The 23635-nt window shown below is 36.9% G+C and overlaps 1 protein-coding gene across 3 annotated transcripts in view; it reads left to right on the plus strand.

Moving 5' to 3' along the window:
- The window catches only part of IL1RAP (interleukin 1 receptor accessory protein), a 146638-nt gene that overhangs the window by 92672 nt on the left and 30331 nt on the right, over nt 1-23635 (plus strand). For all 3 annotated transcript variants that reach the window (XM_033213049.1, XM_033213050.1, XM_033213051.1), the window contains exons 3-6: nt 60-345; nt 4894-5080; nt 16470-16635; nt 19531-19602. In XM_033213049.1, the coding sequence (XP_033068940.1) occupies nt 60-345; nt 4894-5080; nt 16470-16635; nt 19531-19602 (711 nt within the window). The remainder of the gene's footprint in view (nt 1-59; nt 346-4893; nt 5081-16469; nt 16636-19530; nt 19603-23635) is intronic.

Genomic DNA, 23635 nt, shown 5'->3' on the forward strand with positions numbered 1-23635 from the left:
TTCAAGGCCTTTACTGTGAAATGACTCATCTGCCCTTTCTTTCTCTTTGATTATTCCAGAACGCTGCGATGACTGGGGACTAGATACCATGAGGCAAATCCAAGTGTTTGAAGATGAGCCAGCTCGCATCAAGTGTCCGCTCTTTGAACACTTCTTGAAATTTAACTACAGCACAGCTCATTCAGCTGGCCTTACTCTGATCTGGTATTGGACTAGGCAGGACCGGGACCTTGAGGAACCGATTAACTTCCGCCTCCCTGAGAACCGCATTAGTAAGGAGAAAGATGTGCTGTGGTTCCGGCCCACTCTCCTCAATGACACTGGCAACTATACCTGCATGTTAAGGTAGCTTGATTCTTGGCAGTGACTTTCTCTTTTCCCTTTAGTTTCTGGGCTTTTGTCCAGATGATCCATGTGCTAGGAAGCTGGGGAGAAGTGGGAAATATTTAGATACAGTTTAGTGAGGTCATTCTCTGCAGCTTAGCTGAAGGGGGCTGAAGGAGGTATGCAGAGAAATGGGTTGTGGCCCTTAGAATGTTCTCCAGAGGTAGTTTCTTCCCAGACCCTGAGACATATCAAAGTTGTGTAAAAGTGGAGCCTTGTTATTAATCCCTTCTCATGACATGGGTACCTGCGTGCCTTTATGCCTCACCTGGAGTCATCCATTTATCCAGACATTGAACAGGGAAGGGAACAGAGCCCATTTGTATCTGTTATTCTTGGCATCTTTCAAAGTACCTGGCACAGAAAAGAAACTCAGGGTGCATTGTGTGGTGCACAATGCCTCCCAAATATGTGTGATGCGATGCCTCCCAAATATTATTTTACTTTTTTAGTGTGGCAACCGAAATGTCTAAAATTACATATGTGGTTCGCATTATCATTTCTATTGGACACTGCAGATCTAACCCCCAAATCAGAAGACCTGGAGTGAACTGGGAGTCCTGTCTCCCATCTGCCCCAGGTTTGCCTTTTCAGTTACAATTCCCTCCTTAGAATTTTCTCTGTCATAATATTCTCCCAAATATTCTTTTGGGAGCCATGACATGTATGTATGACAATGCTTTTTAAACTTCTACCAAATTTCTCCTGAGCAGCAAGAGAATACCATTATCTCTGGCAATCTAAGGATTTAATCCAAACAATTTATCATTACAGTAAAATTTCTTTCCAATCCACTTTTTTTCCCTTGAAAGTTTTGTAAATTTTATATTTTACTCTACAGTATTTTTTTTTTTTTTTGCATTAATGTTGTTTTTGGGGGAAACAAAAAAACTGAGGCTTCTCCACAGAATAGAATAGCCCTTTTCAGGGTTAATTATTTGGTTACTCTTCACCCACGATCACTTTTTAGCTGCCAGGCTTGGATTTGTTTTCTAAACTCCCATCTAGGTTATTATTATTATTTTTTCTTTGAACAACTTCCTACTATTTAACAGGTGTGTTGCTTTGCTAGGGCTGCAATGACAAAATACCAAAGACTGGGTGACTTTAACAAACAAAATTACCTTCTCACAGTTCTGGAGGCTGGAAGTTCAAGATCAAGGTGTCGGCAGGGTTGATTTCATTCTCGGTGCCTCTCTCCTTGTCTTGTATATGGCCATCTTCTCTCCTTGTCTTTGCATGGTCTTACCTCTGTGTGTTTGTGTCTTAATCTCTTCTTCTGATAAGGATGCTAATAGTATGGGATTAGAGACCATCCTTGTGACTTCATTTTAGCTCAATTATGTCTTCAAATTTTCTGTTTTCAAATACAGTCACATTCTAATGTACTGTGAGGTGGGACTTTAGCATGTAAATTGGGGCGGGGTGACACAATTCAGTCCATAACAATAAATAATCACAAATGTTTTTTCTCTCATGGAGAGTAACCACTCCCTGATGGAAAACTATGACTGTGCTTTGGTAAATGTAATCTATGTTATGATTATGTGAAAAAGGACCTCTTTTCTATCACAGAAAAGCCTTTAGATCACTGTGTTCTTGGGAGTTGGAGGTAAGGGAGAATCCCTGTAATCTCTGAAGGCCCTTCTGAGGTTTTCACTGGAAACTTGAATCTTATTGGAGTGGACTTTAGACTGGTATATGGATTTCCAAGGATCCTGAAGTACCCATGTTCTCATTATTTATGTTCTAATACAATGTAGTAGAAGTTAAAGCAAATTATAGCGGAAAGAGCATTAGGAGAAGGCAGAGAAACTAGGCCATCACTTCCACTCTGCCACTACTTAGCTGGTGACCTTAGGCAAGTCATGTCCATGTCTGAGAGCTGTGGTATCTACATCTACATAGGAAGAGAGTTGGCATACATGCTTGTTGAGCTCCTTTTTATCTTTGATAACTGTTCATCTGTTAACATTTTCCAGTGGGAGGAAGTCTTCAGGAGCTTTCTGTTTAACTATGGTCTCCACTGTGCATCTTAGTGTTTCCGTATCAGTTTTACTTTTTCCTTAATTACTTTCTACTTGCCTGTAGCTCTTCCATAAACTTTTCTAATCTTCTTTTACATTGTAGGAGTAGGGCTGCATGATGGTTAAGACCTGCAAATACCTTTAGTGTTATTTATCAACTTCTAGATTGTCACCTCTTCAGTTTACTTCTCTATCTTCCATGTTCTTAAAGCAAATCTAGAATTGAAGTTGTCTGGTGGGAGCACTACCATGTTTCCTATTTTACTGAGGAAATGTCTAAGCTGAGAATGACCTTAAACTGAAGCATGTAGAACCATAGGGCTGACTGTCTTTAAGGCCATAAAGTTAGTTTCATCTTTGAGTATTTTCTTTATATTCTTGCCCCAATACTGTTCAACTTTGGGAGCTAAAAAGTCAGTCCAATCACTGTTCTTCGTGTTTTTTAAAATCAGAAAATAGATCCTTAAACTTAAATTTCCCTTCTATAACTTCCACCTATAGAGTCTGTCTTCCAGGGGGCAGATGTTTTGTTATTTGTAGGTATGGATCATGCCTACCACTCCCTCTTACCCCCTTCTGAGTATTGTCACAAGTCATCTTTAACACTCCTCCCTCCGTCTTTGAGAATGCATACCCCACCCTTTCCACTAAATGTAGTCTTTATTCATAAGTCATTTTGGTACCCAGTAAGCCAAATATGTGTGATGTGCTGCCTCACAAATATTATTTATACAAAAATCACAAAAATGGCTAGACATAGACTCCTTATCCCATCACCCTAAAAAATTAGTTGATTTATTTTCTATATTATTTTTCATGTTTACCTATATTTAGACACAAGTTTTACATCCATTCCATTTATTTAATAACAAATATTTGTTTAGCAGTTAGTGAAAGTTAAGACACTGTACTAGATACAATTAATGTGACAAGAAACATAAATAGTGTTGTGGGACTTATATTTTACAGAGGATATTGATACATATCTATAACATAACCATCTAATTTTGAACTATAACAAATTTAACCAAGGAAATGTCCAAGGTGCTCAATAAACGACAGACCAAATTTAGATATGAGGTGGGAGAAGATAACAGAGAAGGCCTGTATGTGAAATGAAGGGGGTGGGGGAAGTAAGCCCTCCAAGCAGACAAAACAACGTATGTGAACATTATAGCACAAATGCAATTCCCCAGTTGTCTAAGGAATTGTTATGTGTTTGCTTTTTTCCTTAATGCCTGATTGTTTGTATACATTCTCACAACTTTGAATGGTTGTACCACAGTTTTCTTTATGATAATCCATTTGTCACATTTTTTTCTATTGATTTTAATGTTTTTCTTGCTGATATGGCTCTGGATGGGCATTTTTAACTATGTGCTGTCTCTATTCCCCCTTTTCTATCATTCTATCATGTGACAAAATATCCAGACATAGGATTACTAGGGCAAAAACAAAGGCTTTTTTATGATCCTGGAAGCATAATTTTTCCCAAAGTTGCTTATACCATTATTGACTCTGCATAAATACGCCATTCATGCCTCTGCCTTACCAGCACTGAGTATTATTGAGAATGTTTTTAGTGTTACATATATGCACAGTTATATTTTGCTTTGTCGAACAGCAGAACAGGGGATATGTTCTGAGAAATGTTTTGTTAGGTGACTTTTGTCATTGTGTGACCATCATAGAGTGTAGTTACATGAACCTGGATGGGAGAGCCTACTACACACCTAGGCTATATGGTCTGTTACTCCTAGGTTACCGACCTGTATAGCAGGTTGTGGTACTGAATACTATAGGCAATTATAACACACTGATAAGGATTTGTGTACTTAGCTATCTAAATATAGAAAAGACACAGTTAAAATATAATATAAAAGATGAAAGAAATGGTATACCTGTGTAGGGCACTTATCATGAATAGAGCTTATAGGACTGGAAGTTGCTCTGGGAGAGTAGGTGAGTGAGTAGTGAGTGAACGTGAAAGCCTAGGACATTACTATACACTTTTATTTGTCTGACAGTGCATAGGTTTGTTTATACCAGCATCACCCAAAACATGAATAATATGTTGCCCTATGACATTACAATGACAATGACATCAATAAACAATAGAAATTCTTGAGCTCCATTATAATTTTATGAAACCACCATCACATGTGTGATCCATCATTAACTGAAATGTCATCGTGTAACACATGACTATTTATATACACTGACAAACACACATTTAGGACCACATCTGAAAGTATAAATACTTTGGTACATTAATAGTAATTAATTAATTGTGCTTTTTTAAAATTCTGTGATGCCAATTGGTATAGGAAATGCCTCCACTACGATTTTATCTCTTACATGAACTTACATATATAAATGATGTCTCAGTATGCAGCATGGCTTCACTTAGTTCATTTGAATGTGGTTGCTCTATGAAATCGAATGCAAATACTACCCATTCATTGTGTGTTTCTTTTTTCAGGAACACCACATATTGCAGCAAAGTTGCATTTCCCTTGGAAGTTGTTCAAAAAGACAGCTGTTTCAATTCCCCCATGAAACTCCCAGTGCATAAATTGTATATAGAATATGGCATTCAGAGGATCACTTGTCCAAATGTAGATGGATATTTTCCTTCCAGTGTCAAACCGACCATCACTTGGTATATGGTAAGGAAAATTAGACTACATTTTATTCTCTCTAATAACTTATAAAATGATAATACTTATTTGCTGAGTTATATGTATAAGCAAAGGTATTTCTCTTCAGATTATCTGATTTATTCCATAATAACTTCATGGAAATATTTCACCACGTCCTCATTTTGTAGCATTTTAAAGGAAGTGGTGCACAGTACTTAGTCTCAGGTCACTATTTCTGAAATAACTCTAACTAGAATACCAAAACTACCTTATTTCTGTTAACTTCATGTGATATACATTTTATGAAATGCCGCCCACTTCTAGTTCCTGCTTAGTGAAGTCATAAGCTGTTAATTCATGTGGTGAATTTCAATTCCTTGATTAATCAGTGCTGCATTTTATTATTTATGTGTGTTTTTTTCTTGGCCCTCATTTGTGAGCACTGTCCATCTATGGTCTCTTCCACATCTGAGGGATTTGGAAAATGTTTTGTCAAAATATAAAAGTGTTGGAAGGTAGCGCTTGTAGCAGCAACATAACTTTCGTATTGCTTCAAGTCTCCACATACACCAAAACCAAAACCCCATGGACAGAATTTACAGCATAACTCAGTGACAGGTTATCCACAAGAACCACTTTTGATAAAGTTAACTGGGACAAGCCACCAACAGCCTAAGCTCATATGGGATTAGTGTTTGTGCGGAAGGAAGCAGATGGAAGTAATGTGGTGTCTGTCAGACTTGACAACAGGAGAACACCAAAAGAGCCAACAGGTGCTCACTGGAAAGTGTGATGAACCAACTTGAGAACAGGAGCTGAAATTGGGAGAGGTTTTGCTCTCTGATAAAGGACCGTGCAAGAGACCTATAAAAAGAAACTCTGAAGGGGTGGAAGAAGTTGTCGTTCCTCACAACTCTGAAATATGACCAGCCACGTTGAGGAGAAGCTACTGACAGTAGAATCAAAAGTAAACTGGATGAGGACAATATATAGGAAGGAAAGAGAAGGACTGGCTAAAAATGGAGCAGGAGAACGAAGCCAGGACATCTTAAGACCAAGACACCATCATTTTGAAAAGATAGCTTGCTGAAGTTAGAAAATCCTTTTATATTTTAAAATTTAGAAAAAAGCTATTATTTCCTAAGTGAGCTAAATGACATTTTAAAATGATATAAGATGTGAAAGAATAATAAGAATTAGAAACATCTAAAAATTATGTAACTCCATACAAACTTAGAAAATAAATCATTTTAGAAATGAAGCTAATCTAAGAGAAAGATCACAGAAAAAAAATAAAAAACCATAATAGATAATGCCTTAAGATTAATAGAAGGTGAAAGGGAGAAAAAATTAAAATAAAAAAATGACAAATACAATAAGTAAATTAGAATGGCCGTAAGAATATCAGATAAAGCCGGGCGCGGTGGCTCAAGCCTGTAATCCCAGCACTTTGGGAGGCCGAGACGGGCGGATCACGAGGTCAGGAGATCGAGACCATCCTGGCTAACACGGTGAAACCCCGTCTCTACTAAAAATACAAAAAAGTAGCCGGGCGACGAGGCGGGCGCCTGTAGTCCCAGCTACTCGGGAGGCTGAGGCAGGAGAATGGCGTGAACCCGGGAGGCGGAGCTTGCAGTGAGCTGAGATCCGGCCACTGCACTCCAGCCTGGGCGACAGAGCGAGACTCCGTCTCAACAACAACAACAAAAAAGAATATCAGATAAAGTAGACAGGATTACCAGAGATAAAGATGACATTTCATAATAATAAAAGGATCACTTTATCAGGGAAACATAAAAATAACAAAAACTCATGTGCTTAATAGCAATGCTTCAGAAATATGCAGCAAAAGTTGGCAGAACTCCGGAGAGAAATAAAAAATACTACAAACACAGTTTGTTATAAATTTCAAAAGCTGAAAATTTTAAATTCTGTCTCTGCTTAAGTTGTTAATGATACAATTTGGGAGTCAACTTGAAGAGTCTTCTGATGGCCAAAGATGAACAATTTTAACCAAAATAATTTGAACCTAATTTTAATGGTTTAAATCCTATGAAGTCAGTTTAAATTTATAAGTTTATGACATTTCACAAAATTTAATGAGTTACATATGGATGATGATAGGAAATCAGTTTATTATCTTAAAAACCGGTAAAGGCAAATAATCAAGTATTCATTCTGGTTTTCCTAGAAGACATGTAACATTGGGTAATGAAGTATTGTAGAGCGGTGTGTTTTGTAAAGTGTTTCTAATAATAAATGAAATTTTAATGATACAATTAGAATTATCATCACCTTGCAACTCTCAATAGATTAATAAATGTAGGCAACTAAGCATCAATGACTGCTAACATCACAAGATGAAAAACCATTAGACATGTTTCTTCTGATAAAAGAAGAAAATATTACGTATTGATTCATATTACCAACTAATTAAACCTGAGTCCAATTAAGCCTTTGGATCCCACTATCATTTTGCAGGAGATATATAAATAACATAGACATATATTGAACTGCAGCATGAATATATCATCAATAAAATCCAGACTATGTGAAACTCTATGGGCCAGATATGCTGGGTTTTTCAAAAGATAAATTGTAAGAAAAGAAATGTCATGAAGAGGGACTGTATAGATTAAAAGAAACATATAAGACATTTAAAAAGTAGATAGCACTGTAGCATCTAACCATGCACATATAGGTGAAAAGTATATAAATAAAAACAAGGAAATGATTTAACTATAAAAGTATAGATAGTGACTACTTTGGAGGGTACTAAAGGAGGTATGATTGACGTGGGCCATGAAGAAGGCCTTCAAGAGGGACTGGCGAAGTTCCTGGACCTGAGTGAAGCAAAGGCCTTTGCTTTATAACAACTCATTAACTCTTAGATGTGTTTTGCATTTTTTTTTTTTGTATGTGCTTTATTTTACAATAAAATGACTAAGAGGGATGGAGGGAGGCAGGGAAGGAAGGTAGAAAAGGAGTGAGGAAGAGATTTAAGAGATTTAACAACCAATTGCAATGAATCAATTTTAGTTGGATCTTTTTCATGTGAAAAAAACTATAAAGCAAATTATGAAAAGATCAGGGAATTTTGAACATGCAATACTAACGTTACTAATAAATTAGTACTTTTTCAACATGATAAGAGTACTGTAGTTATGCTTGCAGAAAGAGTCTTATTTTTTGCAGATACTCAAATACTGTTTAGAAATAAAATTATATGATGTCTGTGATTTGCTTCAAAATAATCTTGGGTTGCAGTGAATAGCTCTACATGAAAGAAGACATGGTCTCAATTAATACTTGTTGAGGCTAGTAAAGATACAGGAACTCATTGTTCTCTCTCTGATTGTAATTTTTCATAGTAAAAAACCTAAAAGATGGTTTAAAAATAATATTAACAGTTTTACATCAATAAGTGTAATATACCTTCCACTTAAAAAACATATGTTTATTTACCCTGCAATCAAGGTTTTAATCTCGAACCTTATTTGATTTTTTAGTTTTATTCCCATACACGTCCTGCCATTTTCTCCTCTCCTTTTTCCTCATGCATTTCCTCTGCCTGGAACGTCCTTCTCCCTTTAGAACAGACTAAATTGTACCTTCTTTATGAATTGTTCCTTGTTCCCTCCAGCTGGAAACCATAGCTCTCTTATGTATTCCTGTTTATTTATACCTGTTTCAATATTATTTTTCAATTCTTTACTTTTTTTAGTCATTCATTCATGACTACAGATAGTCCTCAATTTACGATGGTTTGACTTAAGATTTTTCAACTTGATCATGGGTTTATTGGGATAAAACCTCATGGTATGTCAGGTAACTTCTTATGATTTGTGACGGGGCTATGGTTTCTACTGAATTTTTATCACTTTTACATTATCATAAAGTCAAAAAATCATAAATAAAACCATCATAAGTTGGGGACTGTCTGCTGTGTTGCTAGCATTAAATGTATTTTTGACTTAACCATATTTTTGACTTATGATAGGTTTACTGGTATGTAACGTTCATCATAAGTTGAGGAACACCTGTATACTAGCTGAAGATTAGCTGTGATCCATGCAACATGCCGGGACCGGGGGAGGAGGGAACACCATAAGGAACAAACTATATGCCCAGAGCTGTGTAGTCCCAAATAACCTCCTAATTTAATAAAAATAAGTTTGTAACTATGAAGAATTTCTATTCTTATCAAAATGTAAACTTCTACGTTTCATAAGAGTGACAAGGAGAAATTACTGTTGGTTTTAAGGACAGAAAGATATGTATCCTAGAAGACAGCATATTTCTTGAGGGCAAAGCTATGTAATGTCTTACTCTGAGTCTTTAGTGATTTCCAGATTTCTGGTTTTCACGAAAGGATGGATGGTGCTATTAAGCAAGATATGAAGTCACAGAGGAGAAGCAGGTTTCGGGAGTAAGTAATGGGTGAGGTAATGCCGTGTTAAGTTAGTTGCTGATGTCTCTGAGACATTTAGCTGGCGGGTGGCAGTGACTAGCAGGTAGTGGTTACATGATTATGAGTCTGGAGCTTAGCAGAAAAATCAGAGCTAAAGGTAGAGAATTGGGTGCATTCATGTGATAGTTGAAGCACTTAAGAAGACTAAATAAAGTGAGAAGAGAACTGAGCTAATGCCATACTCTGGAGATACTATTCATGGGTAAATGGAGACATAAATTCTGAGAAGGAGACAGAAAAAGTCACAGCTGTAAAACAATTACCATGGCCAATATCCAACCATGTGCAGGTGACTAAAATAGACAAACAACATGGCCAATATGGTGAAACCCCATCGCTACTAAAAATACATAAACTAGCCGGGCGGGGTGGTGCACACCTGTAGTCCCAGCTACTTGGGAGTCTGAGGCAGGAGAATAGCTTGAACCCAGGAGGCGGAGGTTGCAATGAGCCGAGATCATGCCACTGCTCTCCAGCCTGTGCAACGGAGGAAGACTCCATTTCAAAAAAAAAAAAACACAAAGACAACAACCGGTCATGTTTTCTCTTATTTGATTAAGAAAAGATTACTAATAATTTCTGATATATTGCTTCCTGTTTCTCTACCTTTGGGTAATCACCTGACACCTTTAATCCTAACACTTCTACCATCTTGGAAAGAAAACAAAGGTTCTTGGTCACTGCATCTTCCTGTCTCTGTACAGCAGTGCTAATTTTGTCTTCTATTTTCTACCTTTTACAGTCATCCCCAAGCATCTACCCAGATGTCTTGGCCCTTCTTCAGCAATTCTTTTTTAGTTGTTATCAACGCAGGTTCCTACATCTATTGATTCCTACTTCTATGGATCTTTCTATTAATCCTCATAGATTTATTTGCATTACTGAAAGAGATGTGGTAAAGATGGTCTCTTTTAGTAATGCAAATCAGTCTATGAGGATTAAAAGATAGATCCATAATAATAAGTTTCAGGAAATTTGCTTTCCTGTTATCTGAAAGATGAAAGCTGCTAATCTGAAGAAAGAAAGAGGAAACTCATATTTCTTAGATTTCAGTAGTCACAATCCAGTGTGCTGTGTGCTTTACATTCATATGTAACACCAGCTGTGCAAGGCAGATACCGTATTTTGACAGATTAGAAAATGGCGATTCAGAGAGATAAACAATAACACCTAACATTTACTGTACACACGTATTGTTCCAAATGCTTGATTTTCCTTAATTCTGTCAACATCCTTATGAAATAGGCTGTCATGTTTTCCCATGTTATCGTTGAGGAACAAGGTATAGCGTAGTTGAGAAATATTTCAAGGCCACAGAACTAGGAGCTAAGATTCTACCCTCTGTAATGTGTCAGGAAACCACACTTTTACATTTTCGTATACAATTTACTCAAAATAATACAGCTACTAATGAGAGAGTCTGGGATTTCAGGCCAGTTCTGTGTGATTACAAAAACTGTACTCTCTAGAACTGATGTAAGGAGGGTGGTCCAGACTTTACTTTTGGAGCTTAGGACATTTTGGAAGGGCAGGGTGATTTTTGAACACATATTGGAGTGTGGACTGGACTGTGGGACATAGCGAAACCTGTGGATAGAGGGCCCTGAGAAATCAGAGGCATCTCAGACAAACTGAGATTACTGGAAATAGAAAACCAAATGTTTACATTTCAGAATTGCTGAAGAAATGGGGTAGGATTAGATTGTCCTCCACATGCCTTCTCTTTCTCCTCTTTTTTTTTTTTTTTCTGCATGGCAGAGTTTAGTTAATTTAGGACCCAGAATTCACAATTCTCTAATTCAACATTAGGTATTCTAGTTTAACTTCTGTGAGTTAAACTGATGTTCAGCAAATATTTGTTGAATAAGCCAGGTTTTGTAACTAGTCTGGAAAGCAAACCACAGTTTGTAAGTGATTTATAGAATTTCAAATAGCTGGCTTGTAAAACAAATTCTGAAATATACTATGTGTATAAATGGGAGACTGCCTGTGTATTCACATAGGAACCTCCAAACATATAGAAGTACAGACACAGGTAATGCAATCCTTTTGTTACTAATGAGATTAATTTAGGGTCTTTGGCAAGCCATCCTAACTTTCATATTACTGTATTAATTCTTTTCATTATAGTTTGATATTTAAAACTTTATCTCTTAGAGATTCTTTTAAAAGCATAGACAATTTTCTCTTCTCACTGAGGATCAAGGGAACCATTTTATTGGATGGTTTATAGATTACATCTATGACAGCTGCTGAAATACTCTGACCTGCTATTTATCAGAATAGATACCATTCTGGATGTAACTTTCCACAAAGCTAGTTTTCTTTGTACCCATACTGATTATTAACATTGATATATTACCTCCACTTTTCATTTTTATTGTGAAATTAATCAGAATTGGTCAAACATTTTTTATAACTATCTCTTGGAAAATAGAAAAATATTTGCTTTTCCAGACTAGGTTGTATCAGGAAAGAACCTTTCTGAAAACATACCAGGCTTGGCCTTCTTGTTGGCATAGAGATATTGTTGAGAAGTTAATTCAAGGTCTGTGTAGTAGGCCTTATTTTTTTAAATGCCTGCTCCTATTTGATTTGACAACTTCGATTGGTTCTCTATCTCTTTTCTTTTCCTATACTTCCTATATAGTGATTGGATTTTCAACCTCTAGTGTGAGAGAGTATGTATCATATTTTCTTTCAGAGCTATACACATATAATTCTGTATGTGTACATGTATGCATATACATATAACATTTGACATAAGGTTTAGGGCCTCTAAGGACTCCAGATTCATGATTTAAAGACAAAGCCAAATTCAAATAGCTAAGAAGTCTTGAAGCCACTTCAGGCCATATAAATCACCTACTCTGCTTCCATAGCACTTCATTTGTATCTTGTCTTTGTTATTCTAGTGATTGTATTTCTCTTTTTTCTGTTCTAAGTAGTGACCACTCTTTTCCTTTCTCGTTCTCTTTCCCTTGAATAGCAAGCACACAGCATAAAACTGAGACAATTATATTGTACTTAGAAATTGATTACATAGTTGAATGAATTAGCCTGCACTGTAAAATTCCATGGAATAAGCACCATTTGTGTTCTTTTCTGGCAATTGTATACCCAGCTCCTAACCCAGTGCCTGGACCACAGGAGGGACTTTGTAAATATGTGTTGTGCAATCACTGAATGACTTAGTTCTGTTCATTGGAAGAGACTAGTTTATCAACTCTTCTAAGACTTCATAGCAAAGTATATGTTTTATACCAACTTCATCTAGAATGTAAAAACTTCAGTAGATACTACTAACACTTCAAACCTTGTATCTCAGTTAAACTATTTGTGTCATTGTGTCTACTTTCCCTTTCCATTCTACAACCCACCACCCAATGTCTTATATTCCAAATACTCATCAGCACTTATACACTCTATGAGCCCTTAACTCCATGCCTTTTGGGTCTTGGCTTCTCTCATTCATACCTTTGATCAGGCAGCACTAATGTATCAAGCATTTACCAAGCACCAAGTATTGAGCAAGTTTCTGAACATGCAGATACGGAACTTATTACCCCCCACTGGCCCTCATACAAGTGAATTTTCCAAAGGAGGAACTCTGCATGAAAACAGAATATTATAATATTGTTGTTTAAGTAATGGCAGTGAGGGAAAAATTAAGACAATACAGGTGAGTTCTTCACACTTTCTCCTGTGCCTGAAGTGTCTACTTCCCATGTCTACCTTCTTCCTCAATAGATGTTAATATTCTACTTATCATTTAAGAACCAGCCCAAATCTTTCTTCTTCATTAACTTTTTCCTAAGTTATTTTGTTTTTATTTCACACTCCCCTGCCCCTAAATGTCTTTTATTGTGTTCGTTGCAATCCTCCATTAGACCATGAATAACTGTAAGGTAGAGTTGTATCATTTCCATTTTTGTGCCTTCACACAGTTCTTCACACATTGTTGGTTTCTTGAATGGAAACACTTGTTCTTACTTCATCATGACATTCCTCCACCGCACCCTTCCCCTCCCCACATGATTCTTTTCAGTTGAAAGATCCCAGAGTCATTTCTTGTGTTGTTCTTTACCTATATGTTGTGGTTGGTTGCCACAGCAACCATAGCATGGTTGAAAAATTGCTCTTCTATTTAACTTCTCTCTTTTGAATTCAGAATGAGGAACTAATGGGTCAACTAGGATTGTTTGTCTTCTAGTCAGACAAGTGTTTGCTTCATTGTGGAAATCCACTTACTGTTAATTCATTTCTTATATTTTAAAACATGTTTCCTATTCTTCAGGAATCTAAATCTATTTTTATGTTTGTTTTCTTCTGGATTCCAAATAAATGGTTTTGAAATCTTTATAACATATTCAGGTTTTATTTTTCAGCAATAGTTTATTATGTTTAAAATTGTCCTATGTGTCTTAGGCATGTGTGTTGAAGGATCTAGACACAGAGTTGCTGATCAGAGAGAGCTAACCAGACACACAACAGGTTAATGTTAATAGACATTTGTAGTGTGACAATGCCCTGAATTACCTTCACACACATATTAGAATGTAAAATATTCCCTTTATTTCTAAAATGTTTTAGGCCTAATAGCTTTGAAACAGCTACAAAAAAGTTTCTTTCATCACATTCTTAAAGAAATACTGTTGACAAGTTCAGTAATAATAATTGACTTCTCATCCTCAAAAGTATGCTTCTTCAGTTTACCACCGATTGCAGGAATTAGCCTGTTTTAAATGATAGAGGCACATTGCGCTTTTCACTCGGGCTGGCTCCAGAGATGGCACACGTTCAGGGCTACTATATAGAATGAAAAGACAGTATCAGGTGAAATTTAAAGCAAAGACTTTGAAACAAGTAGATCTGAATTCAAATTCCAGCTTTAGCACTGTCTAGTGGTATGCATTGACAGTTACTTAACTTTTCTAGGCCTTGTTCATTCATCTATAAAATGGAGGTAAAAGCATTACAAACTTTACGTGTTTGGAATAAGGATCAGATGAGACAGAGTATATGTTAAGTGCATGTCTCAGTATAATTTTTATAGCCTCAACTCACTGCTGAGGAGAGGTGTTCATTCTTAGTTAAGAAGCGAATGAAAGACCATTATTCAGCTTTCTGGAAAACTGAATTTCAGCTCTCTACTGTGTTAGCTAGAATATCTCTGTCTCATTTTTTCCGTCTATAAAATTACAGTATATTTAGTCTGATCTGTCTAGTTCCCAGGGATTTGAGAACAGCTAAGCTAACAAGTGAGGGGAAATACCTTTGAACTTTTTAAATGAAAAGTACCACAAAAATAAAATAGTTCTATTGATACTGTAAACTCAATTCAAACCAAATCTGACATAAACTTATAAGAATATAGACTTTTGAGACTTTATCCTTTGTGATAACCTAAGGATATTGATATCGTTCGCTGATGTGACAAGTGTCTGGAAGTATTGCTTATCTTACAGGAGAAGCTGCATTGAAAAACTACGTTACCTGAGCTTATAGTAGCTTCCTCTTGATGATCTTTTCCATGAAATGGAAGTTCAATGCTGTTCTTAAAATACACATTTCCTGTGACAAATCATTACAACATGTGCCTCAGTGTAACTGTTATATTTCAAAATACATGCTCCAGGAATTGAAGAAAATCTTAATCATACGAACGTTCAAGACGAAATATGTGAATTAAAAAAATTGAAGTTACAAGCTAGTAGTAGACTCCCAGAAATTTAAAGATGGAAAAAGCCTTAGAGATAACCTAATCTTTTTGTCATAGGTGACTTACTGATATTTAAAAGAAAAGCAAAAGCTTTTCTGAAAGTAAATGTTCAACATATATTTTTGTCACAGTGTATTGATTTTTTTCTCAAAAATGGCAAAAAGTAACAATTTAGCCAAATAGTGAGATGATCATTTGAAACAGGATTCTAGATACATTGAATTAGATAGTTGTTGAATGAGATAGTTCAATTTCTCAATGTTAAATGTCAACAGTTATATGAAAATGTGAATTAGGAGCAGAAATACATTCCTAGATCTTGATCAGGCCCATAAAGATATATTATTTTTAGTTTCTGAAATCTGTGATACTCAGTTATAAAAATGGGGTAAAGATGAAGGCTCATGCCTGAAATCCCAGCACTTTGGGAGGCCAAGGCAGGCGGATCATGAGGTCAGGAGTCTGAGACCAGCCTGGACAGCATGGTGAAACCCCATCTCTACCAAAATTACAAAAATTAGCCACACATGGTGGCTTGCACCTCTAGTCCCAACTACTCAGGAGACGGAGGCAGGAGAATTGCTTGAACCCAGGAGGCAGAGCTTGCAATGAGCTGAGATCACGCCACTGCACTCCAGCCTGGGTGACAGAGTGATGAGACCCCATCTCAAAAAAAAAAAAAAGTGATACAGTAAAAGAAAAATACAAAACAGTCTGGAAATATCTGATACAGGGAAACAACAGGGCGTTTAAAAATGCCAAAATCAGACATCGAAATTAGGGCCTAGATTATCAGACAGAATGACTAGATTCCCAAATTAATATAATCAGTGAAGAAATATTACAAAAAGAAAAAGAATTGCTTTCTAAATAGCAGGTCTTGCAGTTGCTCAAGTTTCCTTAGTCATTGTTTCAAAACTGTAACTTTGCTTTACTATCAACATAGGATGCCCAGAATTTGATCCTGAGATAGGAAGCCTGTGTTTTTGAAGTCACATCTTAGTTTAGAATTTTAATTTCTCATGATCAGAAAAGATAATGACATGTTTCATTTATTCTTCGCAGAAATCTGGTCAAATACTTGACCAAAATAGTTTTATAAAAACTGCAGCATGAATATTTAGGTGTTCTGTGCAAAATTAGATGTGAGTGTGCATGTGTTTGTGTATTTTCTATGCATGTATCTAAAAAGTAAACTTTTTTTTTTTTTTTACTTTTTCTAGGGCTGTTATAAAATACAGAATTTTAATAATGTAATACCCGAAGGTATGAACTTGAGTTTCCTCATTGCCTTTATTTCAAATAATGGAAATTACACATGTGTTGTTACATATCCAGAAAATGGACGTACGTTTCATCTTACCAGGACTCTGACTGTAAAGGTAGTAGGTAAGTGTGATTAGTATCCAGTACACACAACAAGCATGTGATAATATTGTTATGGTTTTTAATAGTTTATTACACACTGGTATGTAAATTGGATAAGAAAAGAGATTCATGTTTTTTGTTTACAGCACTGTCTCTAGAACCTTCAGCAATTCCATGCACATCGTAAGCATTCAGTAACTATTGGTCAACTGAATGAATATGTGAATGAATGTATGAAGTAAAGGTAGTTTGGGGAGGGAAAGGAGCACCAGACAGATCTGCGTTCACATTCTGTCACTGCCATTTATTAGAAACATGACTTTGAACAAGGCCTGTGTCTTTATCTGTACTCTGGAGCTAAAATTGATTGAGAATATTTTTAAAAATATTCATATTGTATTAATGCAGTTTCCGGCAAGCAATGGAAAATCAGTGCAATACTTTTGTCAAAAGAGTGTTTTACTTGGATTAAGTAAACTCTATTTTTCTATATACTGAAACTGCTGTAGCTACTGCTGAAGGTATTTGCTGGCAATAATGTTCAATCATTATTTTGCACTAAGAGAATAGGGGATGAGAAACTAGGAAAGTGGAAAGGGCAATTCTTAGAGTTGACAAACTCCTAGCAAACCCAGAAATAGAGAAGTAGTGTCAGGATATATGGCTTTTGGGGATGACCCCTAAATACCACTGTGTCCACTATATTAAAAAAGATAGCATATTTGAGTATTATTTTTTCATACCCTATCTTTTAATAGATGGAAACATTAGGCTCACTGACAGGAAGTAACCTGTTTAGAGACACTTAGTGAGTTAGTTGAAGAAGTAAATCTAAATCCCGGGTCTCTGCTCAGAGCTTTTTCTACTGATCTGACATGATTTAGTGTAAGTTAGCAACAAAAAGGCTTTCATGTAGTGCAAATAGTATTCAAACAATATTGTAATCACTTCTCTTCTTTTTCTGCTTACTTTCTAAATAATGCTGAGTTGGGGATTAATTCATAAGAAAAAAACAGACTAAATTTTAGAAGACAAATGAATAATGCAATCTTGTATTCATCTTGGCAGTTGTTTCTAATATATGTACTTAAAAGTATGTGTTTTGGGGGAGTTGGGAATAAGCATACTTGGTCACCCTGATTAACAGATTTAAAAATTCACAGCTGAGTCTGGGCACTGGGGGCTTCTTTCTCAAACTTCAAGCAGCACAAGTTTGTTGTTTTAAAGCTTCAAAGTATTGAGCATTTATTATATGCTAGTAGCATATCCTTAATATATATTACTTAGTTTATTTCTCATAATGAAACTGTGATATGAGTTTTAATTATCCTTATTTTAGACTTATGAAAAATTAGCTTTTCAAAAATTAGGAAAAACCAAGTAGCTTTGCTTTTGCGTATTTATATGGTTAACATATGGCCAAATCAGGATTAGAACTTGATTATTAAATCTTTGGAGCTCGTACTTTTGAAGACAACACTAACAACTCTATTCAATGTATTTTTTTTTAAGTTTAGGAGTATTGACTATTATAAAGAGCAGCAATCTCATAAACAAACATTCAACTGATAACTCGTCATCAAGTAGACTAATGTGCCGGCCTTCACATCATGATTGTGAATTGTCCATGTATTTACTCATTAATGTAACACTTATTTAACCAGGTTGCATACTAGACACTTTGGGTAATGTTGTGAAGAAATACAGAGAGAAGAAACAACTGATTAAGGCATGAAAGCAATTAGGTATTATGTAACATAAGACATCTATATCACGTAAGCTTTGGAAAGCTTTGTTAAGCAAACTGACCTGAAGCATGGAGGGTATTTAGTATGTTTTATTTGTTTCTTTGTAAAGTGAAAACTGTTTTTTCCTATGCTCAAAACACTTTTGTCACTAAAGGTGTGGCTTTTCTACACCAAGTAATTCTCACCTTTTCTGAGGACATGAACTGCATGTTGTACAGTTTAATTCAGTTTGACACCAGTTGTCCAGAGTTAGCACAGACCCCACAGATGAAGGACTCCTTCCTAAAAGTCTGCCCCACCCCCTACTTTAGATTCCAATCACAAGCAGTAGGTTCCCAGGTTACCCACAATTCTCCCTGAGTTGGCTACAAACTGAAGATTCCTACTACTTCCTCCTCAGGTTCTGTGATTTGGTATAACTGCTCACAAAACTCAGGAAAACCTTTTACTACCCTTACTTGGTTATTATAGAAGGTATTATAAAGGATTCAAATGAACATCCAGATGAAGAGATACATAGGGTGAGGTCTGGAAGGGTCCTGGGTTCAGAGGTCTACCCTCCCAGCTTCTGGATGTCCTTACCAACCCAGAAACTCTCCAAACCTGATTGTTTAGGGTTTTTATGGAGATTCTATCACACAGGCATGATTGAGTAAAAGGACTGGAAATTTCAGTCACACTCCCAAACTTCCAGAGATAGGTGAGAGGCTGGAGATTGTGTTAATCATCTATGGTATTTCTGGCTCCTAGCTCTCATCCAGAAGCTATATAGGAACCCTAGCCACCAATCATTTCATTAGCATGTAAAATCCACCCATTACTCCAGAGGTTCCAAAGGTCTTAGAAGCTCTTGTGTTAGGAATTTGGGACTAGAACATGTTAAAACAAAAGATGCTCCTATTACCCCATCACACAGGAAATCACAAGGGATTTAGGAGCCCATGTCAAGAACTGGGAGCAGACATCAAATCTGTGTTTCCTTTATTTTATGCTTTGCTTGTTTTAAATGAATGAAGTGCAGTAATTGAGTATATCTTGGACTGTAGGCCTTCTCTAAAACAACCGACCAACTGTGCCAGGAAGTTAGGCAAGGTTCCAAGAAGAGCAGTTTTTTTGATAAGGCTACGTGATTTAACATCATCTCCCTTTTTTACTTCCTCTAACACAGGCTCTCCAAAAAATGCAGTGCCCCCTGTGATCCATTCACCTAATGATCATGTGGTCTATGAGAAAGAACCAGGTAATTACAGCTATGTCTCTGAATTTCACTTAGATTCTCTTAATTACAAGGAATAAAATGTCATTTAAGTTAATGCAAGAAAATAGACCACTGTTGTAAAGAAACACATGAATTGAAACTGAAATGTCAGAAACCAAGGCGGCTCTGGATATCAGTTATTTCACTGATGCCATGGGCAACTCAAGAATGTTTTGCTTCACTCTCGGTATCTGCTTCCTTATCCTTCCGCTAGCCACCTTCCTCTGCTCATTAGTGATTTCTGTTTGATGCAAACTTTAGCTTGTACAGGGCTTTGGTTTACCAAGGCTACAACATGAGCAGAAGATTTAGACATCCTTCAAGCTCCCGCTCCATTATGAAAGGTCAGTGGTGGATCTTGAAGGCAAGACTGTGGATATGATAGGTAACAACTGATAAAACTAGTGGACCCTGATGCAGAATACTATTGAATGCTTACTGTGGCTCTTTGGTTCTTCTTTTAGTTTTCATAATTTTTCGCTATAGACAAAAAATCATTGATAACTGACCAAATAAAGGATAATGTGTTGCTCTTTTGACTCAAAGTCTCCCACGGTTAAGTGAATAGGAAACTATAGAAAAATTTTAACATTTTCTATGTTGTATTGTTGTATCACTTATAATAAATTCAGTCCAAACCCAATGAGAAGTTTTAACCTAAATAACAACAAAGAGAATAGCTCTCCAAAAAGAAAAGGATTTATTCAAGAATGAATTGCAGATAGCAATCCAGGAATATGAGTGCTATGGCATCCCATGCGGGGACCATAGTCATACCCAGAAAACATAGGAACATAACAGTTTTGAAAGGCAAAGTGAGGAAGGTTACATAAGTTGTTTTGAAATAATTATCCTTGGTTCTAAGATTCAGTAACAGGGTAACATCAGTACAAGCTTGACTGGCAATTGGTGGTCAGACCTCCTCACAGAAGTATTATTTGTTTAAGAATCATGCTGGCCTTTGTGCAAGATAGTGGTGTTCAGAGTCCTTGTACTAGTTTTTATAATAGGCATGTGTGTGTGAGGGCCCTTTTATATAACCTCCCAACTGTTTTTCGTTAGAGTGTGGCACAAGTGACTCCATTTTGACTCTGACAACTTTCACAGAGGCATAAAAGAGCATCTGTTTAAAATGTGCTAAAGATAATAGTCAGTTGTTAATGGGTGAAAACAACTGAGAGGATGCCATTCAATAAAAAAAAAGGTGGAAAAAGAGGTATGTAGTTGTTAATGGAAAGCTGACAAACACAGGAATTGTCAAAATGCGTCCTCCACTTGAAACACGTCTTGTTTCAGGCAGTGCCTATTTTGTGGTCGGTAGGGAGTATGTAGGATATTTATAAGAGAATGGGCCGGGCGCGGTGGCTCAAGCCTGTAATCCCAGCACTTTGGGAGGCCGAGACGGGCGGATCACGAGGTCAGGAGATCGAGACCATCCTGGCTAATACGGTGAAACCCCGTCTCTACTAAAAATACAAAAACTAGCCGGGCGAGGTGGCGGGCGCCTGTAGTCCCAGCTACTTGGGAGGCTGAGGCAGGAGAATGGCGGAAACCCAGGAGGCGGAGCTTGCAGTGAGCTGAGATCTGGCCACTGCACTCCAGTCCGGGCGACAGAGCGAGACTCCGCCTCAAAAAAAAAAAAAAAAAAAAAAAAAAGAATGAAAAAAATCAAAAAGTTTACGGAGGGGGTGCAAGACACATACAGCCCCGATGAGTATCTCTGGGCCCTATCTAAAGGATCTTTGAAGTCTTTAGCTCACTTTCCTTAAGCCATAAGTACAACCTGTCTGACACGTGTGCAGTTGCTAGGCTGGTCAAGTGGCAGTAAGTTGAGGGTGATGTTTCTGAGGGTGCTTCCTACCCACATGGCAGTGGGGTCCCCATGTGCTCACTGTGCATTTTTGCAGCTGGCGACTTGAACTGGATGATGCACGAGCACCATTTGTTTGCCAGTAAGTTAACACGGATGTGGAACATGGATGTGGACCTCTTTGCCATCCAGTATTTGGATGAACACAGAGGCATAAAGCTTTATAACCTTAAAACACTGACCATTATAGGCAATCTTAGGGTGCATTTTGTGCATCCTTCTGATTATTTCTATTTGGTTCCTCTTGCCAATAAGCATCAGAAAAATTGTATGGAGTCCTCTTTGGGGTAGGGATGCTAAGTCTTCATGCAGAAGAGCCGCATGATTTCTGCAGCGCACAATTGGGTAGAAAGGCTGTAACATTAAATGTTTATGTTTATCTAGAATTAACATGAGTAGGAGTAAAAGTAGCTGTGGCATCAAGGTAGGCAGCAAAGCATTCTGGAGCCAGGGGGCCGGGGTGGCTGGGGAAGAGGCTGATGCAAAAAAAAAAAAAAACAAAAAACCAATTAAAAGAGTTCAGGACTTAACAAAATGAGATTTGACCTGTGCCAAAACTACTTTGAGAATTTTATAAATACGACATTTTTCCTGGTAGGAATAAATGTATAGCAACAAACAATAATAAAGATACAATTGATCTTGTATGTTATATATGTTGACATAGAAACTTGATTTTACTCTAAAAAAAAGATACTAATGATCAACGTAGATGGAGAACAATGCCAAAAAAAAAATCAAGAGAAGTTTGAAAATATGACTTGCTTTGTGAAGCGCAGAGAACACGGCAAGAGGCTGAATTTCCTAGAATTAGCTATGGCTTATATAGTCATATGAATACTCTTCCTGCTGCCAGGGTATACCCTAATTAATAACATAAATATATTTGTCTACCTATCAAACTATGCTGACAGAAAGATTGTTGAATCCATGTTCCCTTTATCTTTCTTAGTGACATATAGATATGGAAAACTGGAGGAAAAAGACTTAAGGGGACATTGCATTGAGAGAGTAGATAGAGTATGGCCACTCAGTCAGATAAGCCTAAGTTCAAATTAGGGTGACGATATAATTCATCATCTAAACTAGGACACTTTCTGGGAGTAAACATAGCCACTACCTATTAATATAGGTAACCAGGAAAGCAGGCATAAAACAGAACTGTTCTAGGCAAACTGGGATGTGAGGTCAGTCTAGGTCAAATCCTGGCCCTTCACTTAATGATTTAACCTAGGAATATCATTTAGCATCCTTAAGCTTCAACTTTTACATTTGGAAAACATCGATTTTAAAAAAATACCTCATAGTGCTTTCGTAAGATTAAATAAGACCATTAATAAATATAAATATTTAGCATAATTACTTGTACAAAGTTCTTAGTAAGTATGTTGCTGCTGCTGCTGTTACTACTGTTTTCTGCCTAGGGATCTCCCTAACCTCATGTTCCATCTCAGAGGGATACATAGAGTTTTCTATTTTTAAGTTATCTTAAAATTTATTGAATGCACCCTGATAGCTGGAGCATTTCAAGGTGGGCCTCGTCGGCCAGATCTCTCTGTGATGGTATTTCCCCATCTTTCCTGGCCAAGGACTGAAGATATGGAGAACCTATCCTTAGTCACCCTTCTTGAGGAAAATAACAAAGGAGAAGAGCAGTCTAAGGAGGTCTAGGGCTAAAAAGGATATTGTCAGAGACATTTTTTTTTTTTTTTTGGAGATGGAGTCTCACTCTGTTGCCCAGGCTAGAGTGCAGTGGCACATTCTTGGCTCACTGCAACCTCCACCTTCTGGGTTCAAGCAATTCTCCCACCTCAGCCTCCCGAGTAGCTGGGATTACAGGTGTGTGACACCACGCGTGGCTAATTTTTATATTTTTAGTAGAGACAGGGTTTCACCATATTGGCCAGGCCGGTCTTGAACTCCTGACCTCAGGTGATCCGCCTGCCTTAGCCTCCCAAAGTGCTGGAATTACGGGTGTGAGCCCCTATGCCTAGCCTTGTCGGAGACTTTTTAAACAAATATCATCATTTTAGAATATATTTATATTAAAAATGGTCACTCTGGTAATTTTGTACAAAGTTAATGGGCTTCTTTATTTGGTTTTGCTTGTTTGTTTTGGAATGAAGTATGATAGGTACATTACCT

The sequence above is a fragment of the Trachypithecus francoisi genome, unplaced genomic scaffold, assembly GCF_009764315.1.
Source record: "Trachypithecus francoisi isolate TF-2019V2 unplaced genomic scaffold, Tfra_2.0 Lachesis_group0, whole genome shotgun sequence".
NCBI lineage: Eukaryota > Metazoa > Chordata > Mammalia > Primates > Cercopithecidae > Trachypithecus > Trachypithecus francoisi.